Source organism: Balaenoptera acutorostrata, chromosome 3, assembly GCF_949987535.1.
Source record: "Balaenoptera acutorostrata chromosome 3, mBalAcu1.1, whole genome shotgun sequence".
In the NCBI taxonomy this organism is placed as follows: Eukaryota; Metazoa; Chordata; class Mammalia; order Artiodactyla; family Balaenopteridae; genus Balaenoptera; species Balaenoptera acutorostrata.
The window spans coordinates 84,461,284-84,477,873 of record NC_080066.1 but is presented as its reverse complement, the minus strand read 5'-3'; the positions used below and the strand labels follow the sequence as shown (position 1 = coordinate 84,477,873).

Below are 16,590 nucleotides of genomic sequence, written 5' to 3'. Positions count from 1 at the left end.
CTCTCTTCGCTTTTCCCTCTCTTTCCCCCTCCTCATTATCTCTGCCTCTATAAGCCCAGACGGGAGGAGGGCAGGTGGACAGTGGGTGTGGTGGGACCTCCCAGCTTTGTCTCAGGTGTGTGGGGCAGCCTGAGCGCAGGTGGAGAGCCAGGTGCCCCTGGGCCAGCTGCACCCCAGCAGCCTCGTCAGGGTGTCAGCTGGGTGGCTCAGGCGAGTCACCTCCCTGGGCTTCTGCCTCAACACCTGTAAAGTGAACCTTCTCTGGGTTGCTACCATGACCCAGAGAATCATAAACACCAGGCTTTCTCATACTATCCTGCTTCCGGGAGCGTTTTGATAAATTCCTGCAGAGTTTTCTGTGATCCAGCGTGAGCAGTAATAATTAGACTCTCAAAGGTCAAACAGAAGGAGTAATGGGTGAAAATTAGTGTCCAAGTTGTTGGTTTCAACTCAGAGGAAAGGGTGGACGAGATGCCATAACTGATGTCTCAGAAAGACCTGCTGTGGGAGTTCGGCACTCCAAGCATCTTTACTGAGATGTGGACTAAGGAATCAGAGTGTCTTCAAATCGTTACAGGACCCTAAACCAGATGGAGTTTAATACTCGGAAAGAGACAATACAATCTACAATGATATCAACAATGTGGAAAAACAGTGTAGTTGAGTAGGGATAAATACAGTTATACAAAGACACAAGAATGAAATGTACACAGATAGGGCCAAGTACCCCAGAAGAAAATCAGGGTCCCTGCCAACTAGAGGCCTCACAGCCCTCACCTGAGGCCCAGGACTAAGATGTGGGCAGCTCGGAGCAAACATCATTAGATAGTGTTTGCATCTCTGTCCTCTCTCGTCACTGTCTCCTGAGCGAGACGAGACAGGACCTAGGGGTCAGGCCAGCCACCTCAGTTCTCCATTCTTATTCCCAGGTGTCCACAGAAATACTTGCCTCTCTGCATAACACACTGTAAACTCTTTCCTCTACTGCTCACAATATCCTGGGGAAGGTGGGGGGCAAATGCTATCGTGCCTTATGCCCAATTTACAGAGGATGAAATGTAGAGTCAGGTAGCAAACGTGGGTCCCAGGTGTCCTGGCTCCTCATCCGGTGCTCCTCTGCCATGGGGGCCTGCCTGTCCGACTCTTAGCCTTCAGATACACTGTTCCCTGTGCCTGAGAGTGGGAGGGGCTGCTGACTGGCAGGGGTGGGGCGGGAGAGTGTCCCACCAGAGTCAAAGCTCTGATCACACCACAGCGATGCCTCGCCACCACTGCCACCTGAGTCTCCTGGTGCCCAGCCACTGTCTCTAGAGCTCTCAGATGCTAACTCTCTGCTACTTATTTAAGGAATCTCAGCCCCATCCAGGGAAGTGTCCAGTCTAGTCCCACAGATTAACAGGAAGTGCCACCATGAGCCCCCCTAGCGGACAAAGGACCCCCCAGAGATCTTCCTTGGGTCTTCACCCCGGACACGAAGGTGTTCCCGGTTTCTGAGGGAGCCAGGTCCAAGCAGAGCACGTCGGCCCCGTGCCCATGGAAGCTCTGCAGCAGCTGCCCGCTCTCCACGTCCCACAGGGCACACGTGCCGTCGCCACTCGCTGTCAGGATCTGCCGCAGGAAAGGACAGGAAGGGTGTGGCTGTCATTAATGTCCCTGTCAGGGGAAGCCAAGCAGATGCTTACGGTTCCACGGGGAAGAGGAGGCTCCTTACACACACACACACACACACACACACACACACACCCCTGCGGGGCTCTGTACCTGCCTGCCACGTAGGAAGTGCTCTGTGAACATTTGCTTAACAGAACCTCAAGCGGCTCCCACAAGCAGCCAAGCCCAGCGTTGTGCTTCCCAGACATTAATGTGCAACCCCACACTCAGCTGCTTGCGAATAGAGAGCCTGGGGTGGGGCCTGAGATTCTGTCTTTCCCACAAGCTCCCAGGTGACGCTGACCCGGCTTGCCGGGACCCACCTGGAGCAGGATTTTGCTAAACACATTCTCCTGTAGCTGCATCCCCCAGAGGCTCCCTGGGCCACTGAGTGGTGCTGACAGACACACAGGGCCAACCGGCATCTGCCGTGTGCTGACCACGTCCAGGCCCTCCGCTAGGCATCAGGGTTTGCAGAAAGACTGTGTCTTGGTCTCTGCTCTCCTGGAGCTTGGTCAACAGGATTGGCAGGAAGGACTGAAACCCACCAAACTCCCTGTCCCCACGTTAATCAATTCCAGGGCCAGGCACACTTCCCGGTGCTGCGTTAGACAATACTGAGAAACCAAGTAAAAATAACCTAGCTGGCCGCTCCAGGAAATACCTGCTCCTGCAAGATAAAACTGTGAACCAACTAAGCTTACTTATCAAGACTAATAGCTTTGCACAAAATTAATGAAACAGAAACCTCAATTAAATACAGTGGGAGACCGGAAGGGGGAGCTCTCATGTCCTGTGATGATAGAGACCAACAGGAAGAAGACAGACTTCTCTTCTTTCCTGGGAAGGATTCAGCCAACGAAAAGCCATTGACTCTGGCTTCCCCGGTGGCGCAGTGGTTAAGAATCCACCTGCCAATGCAGGGGACATGGGTTCGAGCCCTAGTCCAGGAAGATCCCACATGCCGCGGAGCAACTAAGCCCGTGTGCCACAACTACTGAGCCTGTACTCTAGAGCCTGCAAGTCACAACTACTGAGCCCGCAAGCCTAGAGCCCGTGCTCCGCAACAAGAGAAGCCACTGCAATGAGAAGCCCACGCACCACAACGAAGAGTAGCCCCCGCTCGCCACAACTAGAGAAAGCCCACGTGCAGCAACGAAGACCCAACGCAGCCAAAAATAAATAAATAAAATAAATAAATTAAAAAAAAAAAAAGCCATGGACTCTCTTTAATCCTCCCAACTTCCTTTTCCACTCTGTAAAAGGGTTCTCCTTGCCTTGCTGTGTGGGGACTTGCACATGTCTCGCCATGGTCCACTCGCTATGGTTGTAGGCAAAAAAAGCGCAGGTGCAGCAGCTTGCTCCAGAAACCTCGCCGGTTTCCTCCACAACTGCTGCCAAGGTGTGTGCCCTCCCATTTTAAGGTGGGTCTTTTAAGGTGGAAAACTAGTTATGACATAATAGCTTAGGGTTGGTAAGCCCAGCGAGGTAAGGGTCTTAAAGCAAGTCCTGGTGAGCAAGCTGTTGACCTGAAACAAATAGACTGCCAGGTATTTCTCCAGCAAAGATGGGTTTATTCAGGATCAGCAGAGAATTGCAATTCAGGGTCTGCAACCATGGCGAGGTTGGACCACTCACCCTGGACCCTGAAACCCTCTAAGGACCCTTCCCCAGTTTCTTCATTTTGAGGCGGTATAGCGATTCTGTCAATTTGGGGTTCTCCCTTGTTGCAGTAGGTCTAATAAACTTAGCATTGCTGGGTGGCAGGTGTTTCCGATGGTCTTGGCAGACAAGACAATGATCACTTACGATAGAGTGAGAAGTGCTGAGATACAGGTAGGTCTGTGAGAGGGACACCAAACCCACTTTGGCAACATGGGAGCTGATCTCAGAGGAGGAGTGAGAGCTGGCCACTCACTAAGGAAGGGGAGGAGAGCAGAGCGAGCTGAGGTGAAGGTGCACCTGGGCAGTGAATGAAAGGTGTGCCTGGGTACAGAGTGAGGACTTCAGCCTGTAGGCAAGAGGGACCTGTGGAAAGCTTCTGAACAGAATGACCAAATCAAGGGTATATTTTAGGAAAATCTGTCTGAGGTCGGTGCAGCTGTCCCTCAAGCAGACTCTGGACAGTTTCAAGTACAAAGGCTGGCCCATGCATGAAGAAGAACACTGGGGTGCCTGGGGAAAGGCATGGCGGCCAGAACTAGGGTTTTAAATTTTGTTGCTGCCAGTGTGTGTGAGGCTTGGGCTCTGGTGCAATTGGGAGAAAGGCAGTGGGGATCCAGGGCTCAAGGCCTCAAAGACCCAGCTAATGGTATCGCAGAGCCCTGGAGCCAGCAGCGTTCTGAGCAGCCATGGGGGACCCCCAAGGGTTAAGCCCTGGCAAGCAGAGCCTCCCTACGCCCCACCTTCCTGCTGCTCACAGGGGCTGGACGAGGTGATAAGACAGTGTGGGAAGGGGCTCTTGCAGTGTAAGTGCCCACAAGAGAGCCCTCTGTGGGTGGAGATTACTGATGGCTGAGGAAAGAGAACAGGAAGTAGGCCTTAAAGGACTGCCAGCATTCAGTGTACCCACTGACTGTGCTGCACCTCTAGTTTCCACGTGCTGGTGGTCTCCTCTCATCCTCTCCCTCCTTCCCCCTCTCTTCCCTTCCCTCTCGCACGCTAGGCCTAGCACTTGTAAAAGAATCTTCTTTTTCTTGCAGGGAGGGGACATATTACAAGGAAAGAATCCATTCCCACCCTGGCCTTGCACCTGCTGGCCACACCATCTTGGAGTGGGTTCCTGCCAGCAGTCTGGGAGGCCTAGGATCTTCTTGCAGCCAGGAGAGGCCCCTCCATGGAGAAAGAGCTGGCTGAGTTCTGGAGTTCTCAGGCTTCTTGGGTGTGGGCCCCACGGCCCTCCTCAAAGCCCCTACTTGCAGGCAGCTCTCAAATTTGGAGACTCTCCAGGCTGCAAAGCCCGTGCAGCTGCCCATGGGACTCCCTCTGGCCTCGACTTCCCTTAAGAGGCCTGTGTACATCTGACAAGAGGACTCAGGCTGGTAAAAGCCGCTTAGGAACACACAAGACTTGGACCGTGTCTTAATCTGAGAACTTGTGTTTTGTGATGTGCTACAATTCCCTCCAGTCTCTGCTGGCCACACCCACTAGTGGCTGTTCCACCCCACTCCTGTCCTAACATTTGCAAAGGGGCCAGTAATTGCCAATCTTTTTTGGGACATCAGGTCCAAACAAATGACTCCCTGAAACGATTCCCTCAGTCTAGCTCTTCAATGGGAATTTTCCATACCATACTCTTCAGTCAAAGAAATGAATAGTTTTTAAACGTTAACAGTAAATTCATAATATTTAAAAAATATTTTAAATATTTGTGATCTTCATTACAATGTAAGTAAAAATAAATTTTATAAACCAAACATTCATTATGATAAATGCACTAAACAGATCCTCTAACTCATTGTCATTCATTTATTCTGGAATGTAGAGAATCTGTAGGTCTTATACCAGCTTCTTGAGGTTTTTGTTTTTCATCTTAGATCCCAGAGCTGGAAGGAAGCTTAGTTCATGAGTTCAGTGTTACCCAAACTAGGCTATGCATCTGAATCACCCATGAAGCTTTGTGTTAATATAAATCACCAAACAATAAGAGCTAATGTTTATTGATATTTACTAAGTATTTGAGATGAATCATCTCATTTAATCCTCAGAAAACCTCATGAGGGAGGAATTTACTACCATCCTTACTTGCAAGTGAGAAAAGCAAAACACAGAGAAAAATAAAACCTTGTTTAGGATTCACCATCCAGAACAGGAGACTAAACATCCTCTGTTGCTTTGGCTTGCCCCTCAGGCCCAGAGACATCCGATCTGGCCACTGCAGCAGCTAGGGCAACAGCACTCTCTATTGCACAGGCCTGCAAGACTCCTGGTTGCAAATAACAGGTGTAAACGCTGCCCTCTAAGTCCGAACAGCCCTCCAGTCAGCAGTGAGACAATTGCCCATCCCCGGGTCTCCTTGCCGCTATCCTTGCCCCCCCCACCCCGCCCCTGCCACTGACATCAGTCAGCTGAAGCCAGAGTGGCCTTCAATCTGACTCAGTCTCCTCCTTCAAACAAACCCAATCTGCCCCGGCCCCAGCAATGGCTCCCTGCCGTTTGTAGGGTCAGCCCCGCCACTCAGGGCACCCTGTGATCGGGCCCTGCCCACCTCTAGGGCCACCTGCCTCCTACAGTGTTCTCCTCCACCTCACTGGCAACACACTCGTCCTCCAGCGTGGCCCCTGCAGCACGTTTACGACCCCCCGCTCCTGCTCTGAGCTCCCAGCCTCCCCTGCTACTCAGTCACCCCTGGTATCTGGCAATGTGGGTGGTGACATCTGTGCAGGTTTTCTGGAGAGATGTGACAGAGACACGACAGGATGCTTTAGGACTTGTGAGAGAAAACGTGGCCAAAGCGTTGAAGTTGGATTGTCTCCACTTTGTGGCTTGTTCAAAGTAGGGCACAGATTTACTCTCTGATGCTTTTTCTTTTCGAATGTGTTAAAACGGGAGTGTAAAATAGGTACGATGAGGTGTGTCACGTGCGCAACTCTGGAAGTCAGCACTCTGTGAAGTTTTACATACGGAAGCACCTTGGACCCACCTCTCTGACCCAGATAGGAATCTCCACCACCCCAGAAGTTTCCTTGACCCACTCCCACCCCCAGCAAGTCAATGAGAGGAGGAAGTTCAATATGGCATGGAGTTCATCTCATCTCTACCAACAGTCAGCAGCCCTGACTTTCCCCGTTTCTGATTGCATTAAAAATAATAATATAACCAGGAATTCCCTGGTGGTCTAGTGGTTAGGATTCGGCCCTTTCACTGCCGTGGCCTGGGTGCAATTCCTGGTAGGGGAATTGAGATCCCACAAGCTGAGTGGCACGCCCCCCCCCAAAAAAAAAATATATATACACATATATACACATACACACAAACACACACACATACACATAAACATATATACAGGTATACACACATATACACACACACACATATATACACATATATAAACACATATACACACACACATATATACACATACATACACATACACACATATACAAATATATAAACACATATACACACATATACACATACACACACATATATACACATATATAAACACATATATACACATACACACATATATACACATATACACACATATACACATACACACATATATACACATACATACACATACACACACATATACAAATATATAAACACATATACACACATATACACATACACACATATATACACATATATAAACACATATACACATACACACATATATACACATATACACACATATACACATACACACACATATACACATACATACACATACACACACATATACAAATATATAAACACATATATACACATATATAAACACATATATACACATACACATATATACACATATACACACATATACGCATACACACATATATACACATACATACACATACACACACATATACAAATATATAAACACATATACACACATATACACATACACACACATATATACACATATATAAACACATATATACACATACACACATATATACACATATACACACATATACACATACACACATATATACACATACATACACATATACACATTCACACATATACAAATATATAAACACATATACATATATACACATACACACACATATATACACATATATACACATATATACACACATATATAAACACATATACACACATATACACATATATATACACATATATACACATACACACACATATATACACATATATACACATATATAAACACATATACACACATACACACATATATACACATATATATACACATATATACACATATATAAACACATATACACACATATACACATATATATACACATATATACACATATATAAACACATATACACACATATACACATACACACATATATACACATATATATACACATATCTACACATATACAGATACACACACATATATACACGTATACACACATATACACATACACACATATATACACATATACACACATATATACACATACACACACATATAAACATATATACAAATACACACATATACACATATATATGAAAAACAACAGGAGCTTCCTCTTAGAGCCAGATGGAGTGCACACACCCTCCTGTGAAGAGGGACACCAGAACAGCTTCCTCGCCTGCACCTCCGCTTTAGTTCTCCACGACCAACCCCGCTCCCCAGCAGGCTGGCCCGTCATCATGCGTCCCCTTATTTACCTGCATGTCAGAGTTGGTAAAGCTGCAGGCCGACAGGTAGTTGGTGTGCATAGCAACAGACTTCTTTTTGGCAGCCATGTTTTCATTTTTGTCAAACGTCAGTGGATACACAGAACACTTATTATCCAAACCACTAGCATGGAAAGACAGAAGTGTCAAATGTTAATATAGGGCAGTAGAATATGTGTATGCTTTCTCATTCACACAAACTTTTCAAATTGTTTTCCTTTGGCAGTATCATATGTTGTAACCTTTCCCGCAGCTTTTACTTTGAAGATTTTCAAATGTACAGTAAAATTGAAAGAGAAAATAGTACAGTGAACACCCAGATCTCTTCACATACGTTCACTAACTTAACATTCTGCCATATTTTTGGGAGCAAATTCTGAACCATTTGAATACAAGTGGCAGACATGACACATTACATCTAAATACTTCAATTTGCAAATTTACATCTCCTAAAAATAAGAACATATTCTATAATCACTAACTCATTATCACATCTGCGAAAACAAAAATTCCATAACACCATTTAATAAGCCATCCATAGTCAATCTTTCCCAACTGTCTCCAGGATCCAGGGCCCATTTAGAGCCACACATTACATTCTGTTTTTATATCTTTTTTAGAACTTTTAATGGAGAACAGACACATTTTTTTGGTTGTTTATAATGAGAGAACTTAGGTCAGTTGTCCTACAGAATGTCACACAGTCTGGATTTGTCATGCTGTTTCTTAATGGTTATATTTAAGTATAACATTTTTTTATAAATTTATTTTATTTTACTTATTTTTGGTTGCGTTGGGTCTTCATCGCTGCGCGTGGGCTTTCTCCAGTTGCGGCGAGCGGGGGCTACTCTTTGTTGCGGTGCGTGGGCTTCTCATTGCAGTGGCTTCTCTTCGTTGCAGAGCACGGGCTCTAGGTGTATGGGCTTCAGTAGTTGTGGCACACAGGCTTCAGTTGTGGCACACGGGCTTCAGTTGTGGCTCGCAGGCTCTAGAGTACAGGCTCAGTAGTTGTGGCACACGGGCTTAGCTGCTCTGCGGCATGTGGGATCTTCCCGGACCAGGGTTCAAACCCGTGTCCCATGCATTGGTAGGCGGATTCTTAACCACTGCACCACCAGGGAGGTCCCTCAAGTATAACATTTTTAGCAATAATATAAATGTGATATATAAAGGTGATATTGTGTATTTCTTTCTTACTGCTTCACTTTAGGAGGCTTGCAATGCCTCTTGTCTCAAAATTGGTGATGCCAACTTTGATTACTTGGTCAAAGTAGGGACCACCAGATCTCTCCATGGTAAGGGTGATTTGCTTGTAATTACAAGCATATTTTGTTTTATTGCGCTTTGCTTTATTGCATTTTTACAAATTGAACACTTGTGGCAACCTGGCATCAAGCAAGTCTATTGGTGTCAGTTTTCCAACAGCATTTGCTCACTCTGTGTCACGTATTGGTAATTCTCACAATATTTCAAACTTTTTCATTATTGTTATATTTGTTATGGTGATCTGTGATCAGTAATCTTTGCTGTTACTATTGTAATGGTTTTGAGGCGCCGTGAACCGTGCCCATATAAGATGGTGAACTTAATCGATAAATGCTGTGTGTGTTCTGACTGCTCCAACTGACCGGCCATTCTTCTATCTCGCTCCCTCTCCCCAGGCCTCCCTGTTCCCTAAGGCACAACAATATTGAAATTAGGCCAATTAATAACCCTACAATAGCATCCAAGCGTTCAAGTGAAAGGAAGAGCTGCATGCCTCTCACTTTAAATAAAAAGCCAGAAATGATTAAGCTTAGTGAGGAAGGCATGTTGAAAGCCAAGACAGGCTGAAAGCTAGGCCTCCTGTGCCAAACAGCCAGGCTGTGAAAGCAAAGGAAAAGTTCTTGAAGGAAATTAAAATTGCCGCTCCAGGGAACACATGAATAAGAAAGCAGAACAGCCTCATTGCTGAAAGGAAGAAAGTGTTAGTGGTCTGGATAGATCAAACCAGCCACAACATCCCCTTAAGCCAAAGTCTAATCCAGAGCAAGGCCCTGACTCTCTTCAGTTCTATGAAGGCTGAGAGAGGTGAGGAAGCTACAGAAGAAAAGTCTGAAGCTAGTAGATAGAGGTGGTTCATGAGGTTTAAGAAAAGAAGCTGTTGTCCATAACATGAGTGCAAGGTGAAGCAGCAAGGGCTGATGTAGAAGCTGCAGCAAGTTATCCTGAAGATCTAGCTAAGATAATTAATGAAGGTGGTACACTAAACAACAGATTTTTAATGTAGACAAATGAGCCTTATATTGGAAGAAAATGCTATCTAGGACTTTCATAGCTAGAGAGGAAAAGTCAACGTCTGGCTTCAAAGCTTCAAAAAGCAGGCTGACTCTCTTGTTAGGGGTCAATGCAGCTGGTGACTTTAAGTTGAAGCCAATGCTCATTTACCATTCCTCAAACCTTAGGACCCTTAAGAATTATGCTAAATCTACTCTGCCTGTGCTTTATAAGTGGAACAATAAATCCTGGGTGACAATACATCTGTTTACAACATGGTTTACTGAGTATTTTAATCCCACTGTTGAGAACTACTGCTCAGAAAAAGATTCCTTTCAAAATATTACTGCTCAAGGACAATGCACCCAGTCACCCAAGAGCTCTAATGGAGATGTACACAAGATTCATGCTGTTCTCATGCGTGTTAACACAACATCCATTCTGCAGCCCATGGTTCAAGGAGAAATTCTGATTTTCAAGTCATTCTTTAAGAAATACATTTCGTAAGGCTATAACTGCCATAGATAGGATTCCTCTGATGGATCTGGGCAGAGTAAGTTGAAAACCTTTGGAAAGGATTCCCCATTCTAGATGCCATTAAGACCATTTGTGATTCATGGGAAGAGGTCAAAATATCAACATTAATATGAGTTTGGAAGAAGTTGATTTCAACCCTCGTGGATGACTTTGCAGTGTTTAAGACTTCAGTAAGGGGTTCAAGACTTCAGTGGAGGAAGTAACTGCAGATATGGTGAAAATAGCAAGAGAACTAGAATGAGAAGTGGAGCCTGAAGATGCGATTGAATTGCTGCAATCTCATGATAAAACTTGAACGAATGAGGAGTTGCTTCTTATGGATGAGCAATGAAAGTGGTTTCCTAAGATGGAATCTACTCCGTGAAGGTGGTTGAAATGACAACAAAGAATTTAGAATATTAATAGACTTAGTTGATAAAGCAGTGGCAAGTTTTGCGACGATAGACTCCAATTTTGAAAGAAGTTCTACTGTGGCTATAATGCTATCAAACAGCACTGCATGTGACAGAGAAATTGTTTGTGAAAGGAAGACTCAATCGATACAACAAACTTCACTGCTGTCTTACTTTAAGAAATATCCACAGGCACCCCAGCCTTCAGCAACCACCATCCTGCTCAGTCAGCAGCCATCAACACTGAGGCAAGACCCTCCACCAGCAAAAAGATTAAGACTCATTGAAGGCTCAGTTGATGGTTAGTATTTTTTAGCAATAAAGCATTTTTTAATTGAGGTATATACATATTTTTTTAGACATAATGCTATTGTACACTTAGACTATCGTATAGTATAAATGTGATTTTTTATATGCACTGGGAAACCAAAAAAGTCGTGTGACTCACTTCATTGTGATATTTGCTCTATTACAATGGTCTGGAACCAAACCTGCAATATTTCCAAGGTATGCCTGTAATAATAATCTGTGGTGTGACACCTTTAGGTCATGTTAATATCCTGTTCCCAACAACCATCATATAATGGCTTTAGCATGATTATCCTTGATTGAATAAAATATTACTTTATGGTACAAAATGGCGATCCTCTAATTTGATAATTCCTTCTGCATTTATTAGCTGGTATTTTTCTGTAAAGACAAATCCAATCCCTCCTCCTCCCAGTATCACTGCACACCCATGGATTCTCTTTTCTCTTCAACTGGGTTATGATCCATTACTACCATTATTCCATGTGATGCTAAAATTATCCCAATTTGGAAAGTTGGCGGGGGGCCCTTCAAGCGGCTCCTGTTTATGTTTGATAAGATTCCATTAATATGAGTTGAGTGTTCCCTTGCTTTCTGGAACAAGAAAATATCCTAGGCTCACTTTACTCTTTTCCTGCCCTAGACCTACAATCAGTATTACTCCAAGGAGCTCTGCTTCCATTTAGTGGGGAATGACATTAAGGAGGGGCACTCCCTTCTGAGGCCCTGGGGAACCTAGGGGACCCCTTTGCCTTTCCAACTGCTTGGAGGTGCAGGTGTAGACTTGGGTAGTCTCTTACCAGTAACTAGCTTTGGCAAGCATGTTTATAGATGGTGTGAGTGAGAATGATTTACACTTGGCTGTGACAATGAACCAGCATGCTTCAGACTATGGGCTTCCCTGACTCTCAAGGTGAAACATGTTCTCCTACTCTGAAGCTTCAGAGTAATTTCTGTAGCTCTGTCGGGATACTCACTCACACTTGGGTTTATCTGCATTGCTATGAGAAGCAGAAAGGTTTTGCAATGTGATGCATTTGGTATTGCATCTCTGCTTTAGTACCTAACTCATTCTGTGATCTTCATTATGTTTTTTAGCCTCTCTAAGCCTCAGTGTTCTTAACTCTAAAATGGAGTGGATACCACCCACCTATCACAAGGGGCTGTTGTGAAGATAATATAGAGTTCAGAATGGCCCTTGACGCATGATAGAGGCTCAGTAAGTGGTCATTATTGTTATTTTTATATTCTTGCTTGGAGGCAGGTACTATGTCTTATTCATCTTTGAATTTCCCTAGGACACCCAGTCCAGTGCCTTGCACACAGGTGCTCATACCAAGTGTACAATACCTGAATGAAGGCTTCTTGGTGATATGGCTTCAAATAAAAAATACACATATATGTATATAAAATCAACTGACACATTTTTTTGAGAAGGGAATTCTGTAAATACTGGTGGAGTTTTAGCTTTCAAGTTTGGAACCAACTGAGAGATAGACCCAGTAGTCAGGCAGATGAAGAGAAAAACACCCCGTTGTCACCTATAATGACATTTAGAGAATACGACATGGGTGTGGATCTGTGTGATAATGGAGTTACAGGGATGTCACAAGGCCATAGCTGGGAAACACGATGTTAGATTATCACTGGAAACTCAAAACGAATCGCAGCATGGTCTGAGTAGAGCAGATGGTGCTTTTATCTAAGATGAGGACTCAGTCTTTCTCAGTTTAGTTTTTCTGCTCTCTCCTCATCCATGGGACTCCTGATATTTTAACAAGTGCTTTCCCAAATATTCACACCTTGAACTTCTCCCACTTTGGTTTTTATGTCAGCCTGTGAGACAGCCAGTGCAGGCCTTGACCATCCACCACATGCCAGGACCCGGGAAACAGAGATGACCGAGATTACGGCACCAGCCATTCCTCCACTCTGTACCCTCTCTGCACCGGGTGTCACCAAAAAAGCTGTCTACCTGGGCCTTGTAAAATTATTCTCACCCCTGACTGTCCCCCTGTCCTCCTGGAAATCCTTCCACCGGGTTTCATGTAGTGAGGGTTAAAATAAGAAATAGCCTACAGAATCATTTTCTGAACTACTGTTGAAGACACTGTGTGCTGTATTATTATATTCATCATATATCACAGAAGGATATACCCAATGTATTCTTTTTGTAATTTGGTGCTAGACATCTGATATCTCAATAGCAAATATTGAGAAATTTATATAACCCATCCAACTCTATGCATTTGCTAGAATTAATGCCCAATTAGAATCATATTACCCGAGGGTTTTTTAAAATGTAGAGTATTTATCATTCTTACTGAGTACTGAGGAATTAACCTTACTTAATGGAAGGTCTGGCCTTTGCCCTTCGCTACTGGGAGGTGATCTCTAAGGCCCTGGAATGTCCTGCCTGTTGGGAGTGTCTTTGCCTGGGGTTTTGGCCACTGGACAGTCTAACACTGAGATTTGTGATGGAGGTTTTGGGACACACCCTGTGAGCTCTCACCTCTGAAGGAAGTAGAGACTAAAGATATTAACCTGACCTCCAGGAGAGAGGTCACAGAACAGTATTTTATGGCCAACAGGACACGTGAAACGCTGCTGTGTCACCCATACTTACCCGCACGCAATGGCACACCCCGAGGGGGCATACGCACACGCCATCACCCACGTGCAGGGCATTGTGACCGCGTGCTCCTGCAACACAGCACACCACGCAAGCAATGAACAAGGGCGCTTCTACACAAACGTCAGTTTTTACCAAGTAAAATCACTGACGCGTCTACCAAATTACTTTCTAGCTTCAAAGGTCAGTGGTTTGGGCTGAGACTGATGAGGAGACTCAGATCCTCTATAATCAACCAAACTTTACGTCATACATTCTAAAAGTTAAAAATCTCAACTAGCAAAAGAATACCCTTAACGTCTTACTTCTTTCTTACTGTTATACACCCCCTGTTGTTCTGAATGAATATTGGGGCTCATTTTCTTTGAAAGATCTGTCTCAGTTTCATTTCACATACGTATATACGTCACCTTATTTACTCAGATTCCCTCTATTTTAAAAACGTGTTCTTGAATGACTTTTTACATGTATGTTACAAGTTTGTTTGCCTGTGAGTGAGTATACAAGAGCCTCTGTCCTCTGTGGGTCTTAAACCATTCCTGGGCAGGTAGGAATGGGGGTGAGCTTGGGAAGGGGGATTAGAGTTGTGCCCTGGGAGGAAAGGAAACCTGTAAAATGGAAGCATTCAGAGGAGGTGTAAGTCCTCGGCTCCTGGCTGGGGTCTGAGTCACCCGTATTCTCCTGCACGTATATAAGCAACTAAGGTATGATTCAAAAACTTCTGAGTCTGTGGCCCTATTTCCATGGGAGCCATGGGCCCTGGACCTGGTTCTAACACCAGCGAGATGTGCAGCCTCACACAGGCTGGCCATTGTCTTACCTCATTCTCCTTCTCTGTCTGGGAAGGGAGAGGATGGGACCAGATGGTTTGTAAAGTACATTCAAGTGCTGGTCTTCTTGCCTGTTATGATTCTCTGTGTTTTTGTGGGGAGACATGGGCCCTGATACTGCCTGTCAAAGTTCTTTGTCACTCACGGAGTAGTAGCCCTTCAGACACCATGGATAACCTACTTCCACGAACGAGTGGCCGCTCTCAGCACAGGGCATCCTGGCCCCTTTGCTGACAAGTGATAACCATGGCCCTGCCAGGGACCACAAGTGGCAACCCCATGGCTCCCCAGGCAACAGGCGGCGTGTGCTCTATGCCACGCTAAGGCATAGACACAAGCAGCCCCCTACCCGCACCCCTGAAGATGCGGAGGAGTCCTGGAGAGGCAGAGTGATGTATAGGAAAGCCCTCTGCAAATTGTTACATGGTCATTTTTATTATTCCCCAGGGGCCTGACCATTCCGGACTCTGCTCTACAAGATGGTTCTGGGTCCCCTTGAGCAGGCTGTGCAACAACTGCCTATTATGACATTTACTGAACACGTTCAATAATGCGGAATAAGGACGCTGTCCAATTTGAGACAGATATAGGTTCCTTTTTTATACAGTGAAAAGGAAGACTTTCTTTCTAAGTAAACACTGGAGTCCACATTTAATATACAGTACTTGTTACTGCAAATGCCAACACGATGCAGGCATGCAAGCGCACCTACACATAGATTCTGGTCTTTCTGTTTCATTAGAAGTCTAAACTTAGGTCTCATTTGGAGCAGTACATGCCTACGCCAGACTTGCAAGGGGCTGAGACGCCACAGTATCCCTGTGAAGAGAGTTTAATCCCACTGAAGTCTCAGCTCCCCACCCACTGTTTGCTCAAGTCCACGTGCTATGGAGTCTAGTCGAAGACAGAGAGGGGAGAGGAAACTGGGGGTTGGGTACCTCTTATCATCAGCCAGAAGAAAAATCCTAAATGCAGTAGTAGCATGCGTGAATGTGACAAGTTTCGGGGCCATGCCCTTTCCTGTTTCCGTATCAGCACCCTCTGTGTTAGCCCTGCATGCTCTTCTCTGGGTGAGGGGTTCGGCTCAAGAGAGGAATGAACGCTACAGTGGGCTGCTGAACCATCCGAACACGGGTGGGCTTTCATGGGGTTTGCACCCCCAAATAGGCTCCTGAAGGGCAGGGCGACCAGTAGCGGGGTGCTTGGAGAGGACGAGGACAGGGCTGGGGTTCCGAAGTGACTCAATGCACCAGGGACAATGCCTTACCTTGTTAGTAGTGAAGGAATCCCACACGATCACCTTCCCATCCTGGAGGGAAATGAGTAAACAGTTGAACAAGCTAGAGGTCACCACTGGGGAGATGGAAGGGGGGGAGGGGCAATATAGGGGTAGGGGATGAAGAGGTACAAATTGTTATGTATAACATAAGCTACAAGGATATATTGTACAACACAGGGAATATAGCCAATATTTTATAATAACTATAAATGGAGTACATAACCTTTAAAACTTGAGTCACTATATTGTACACCTGTAACTTATATAGTATTGTATATCAACTACACTTGAAGAAAAACAAAAAAGAGTAAACAGTTCAAAAATTGTCAACAAGCCCTAACACGTTAACTGCTGAGAACCTCATGGAA

General features: G+C 45.0%; 1 protein-coding gene across 4 annotated transcripts in view; it reads right to left on the bottom strand.

Moving 5' to 3' along the window:
- Positions 1–16,590, bottom strand: part of GNB5 (G protein subunit beta 5) — a 43,816-nt gene that overhangs the window by 10,497 nt on the left and 16,729 nt on the right. For 3 of the 4 annotated variants that reach the window (XM_057544246.1, XM_057544248.1, XM_007194887.2), the window contains exons 3-6: positions 16,211–16,252; positions 14,108–14,184; positions 7,979–8,111; positions 1,465–1,608 (exon numbers count right to left, since the gene is read on the bottom strand). In XM_057544246.1, coding sequence (XP_057400229.1) covers positions 1,465–1,608; positions 7,979–8,111; positions 14,108–14,184; positions 16,211–16,252 — 396 coding nt within the window. The remainder of the gene's footprint in view (positions 1–1,464; positions 1,609–7,978; positions 8,112–14,107; positions 14,185–16,210; positions 16,253–16,590) is intronic. The other variant, XM_057544247.1, reaches the window with a different exon arrangement.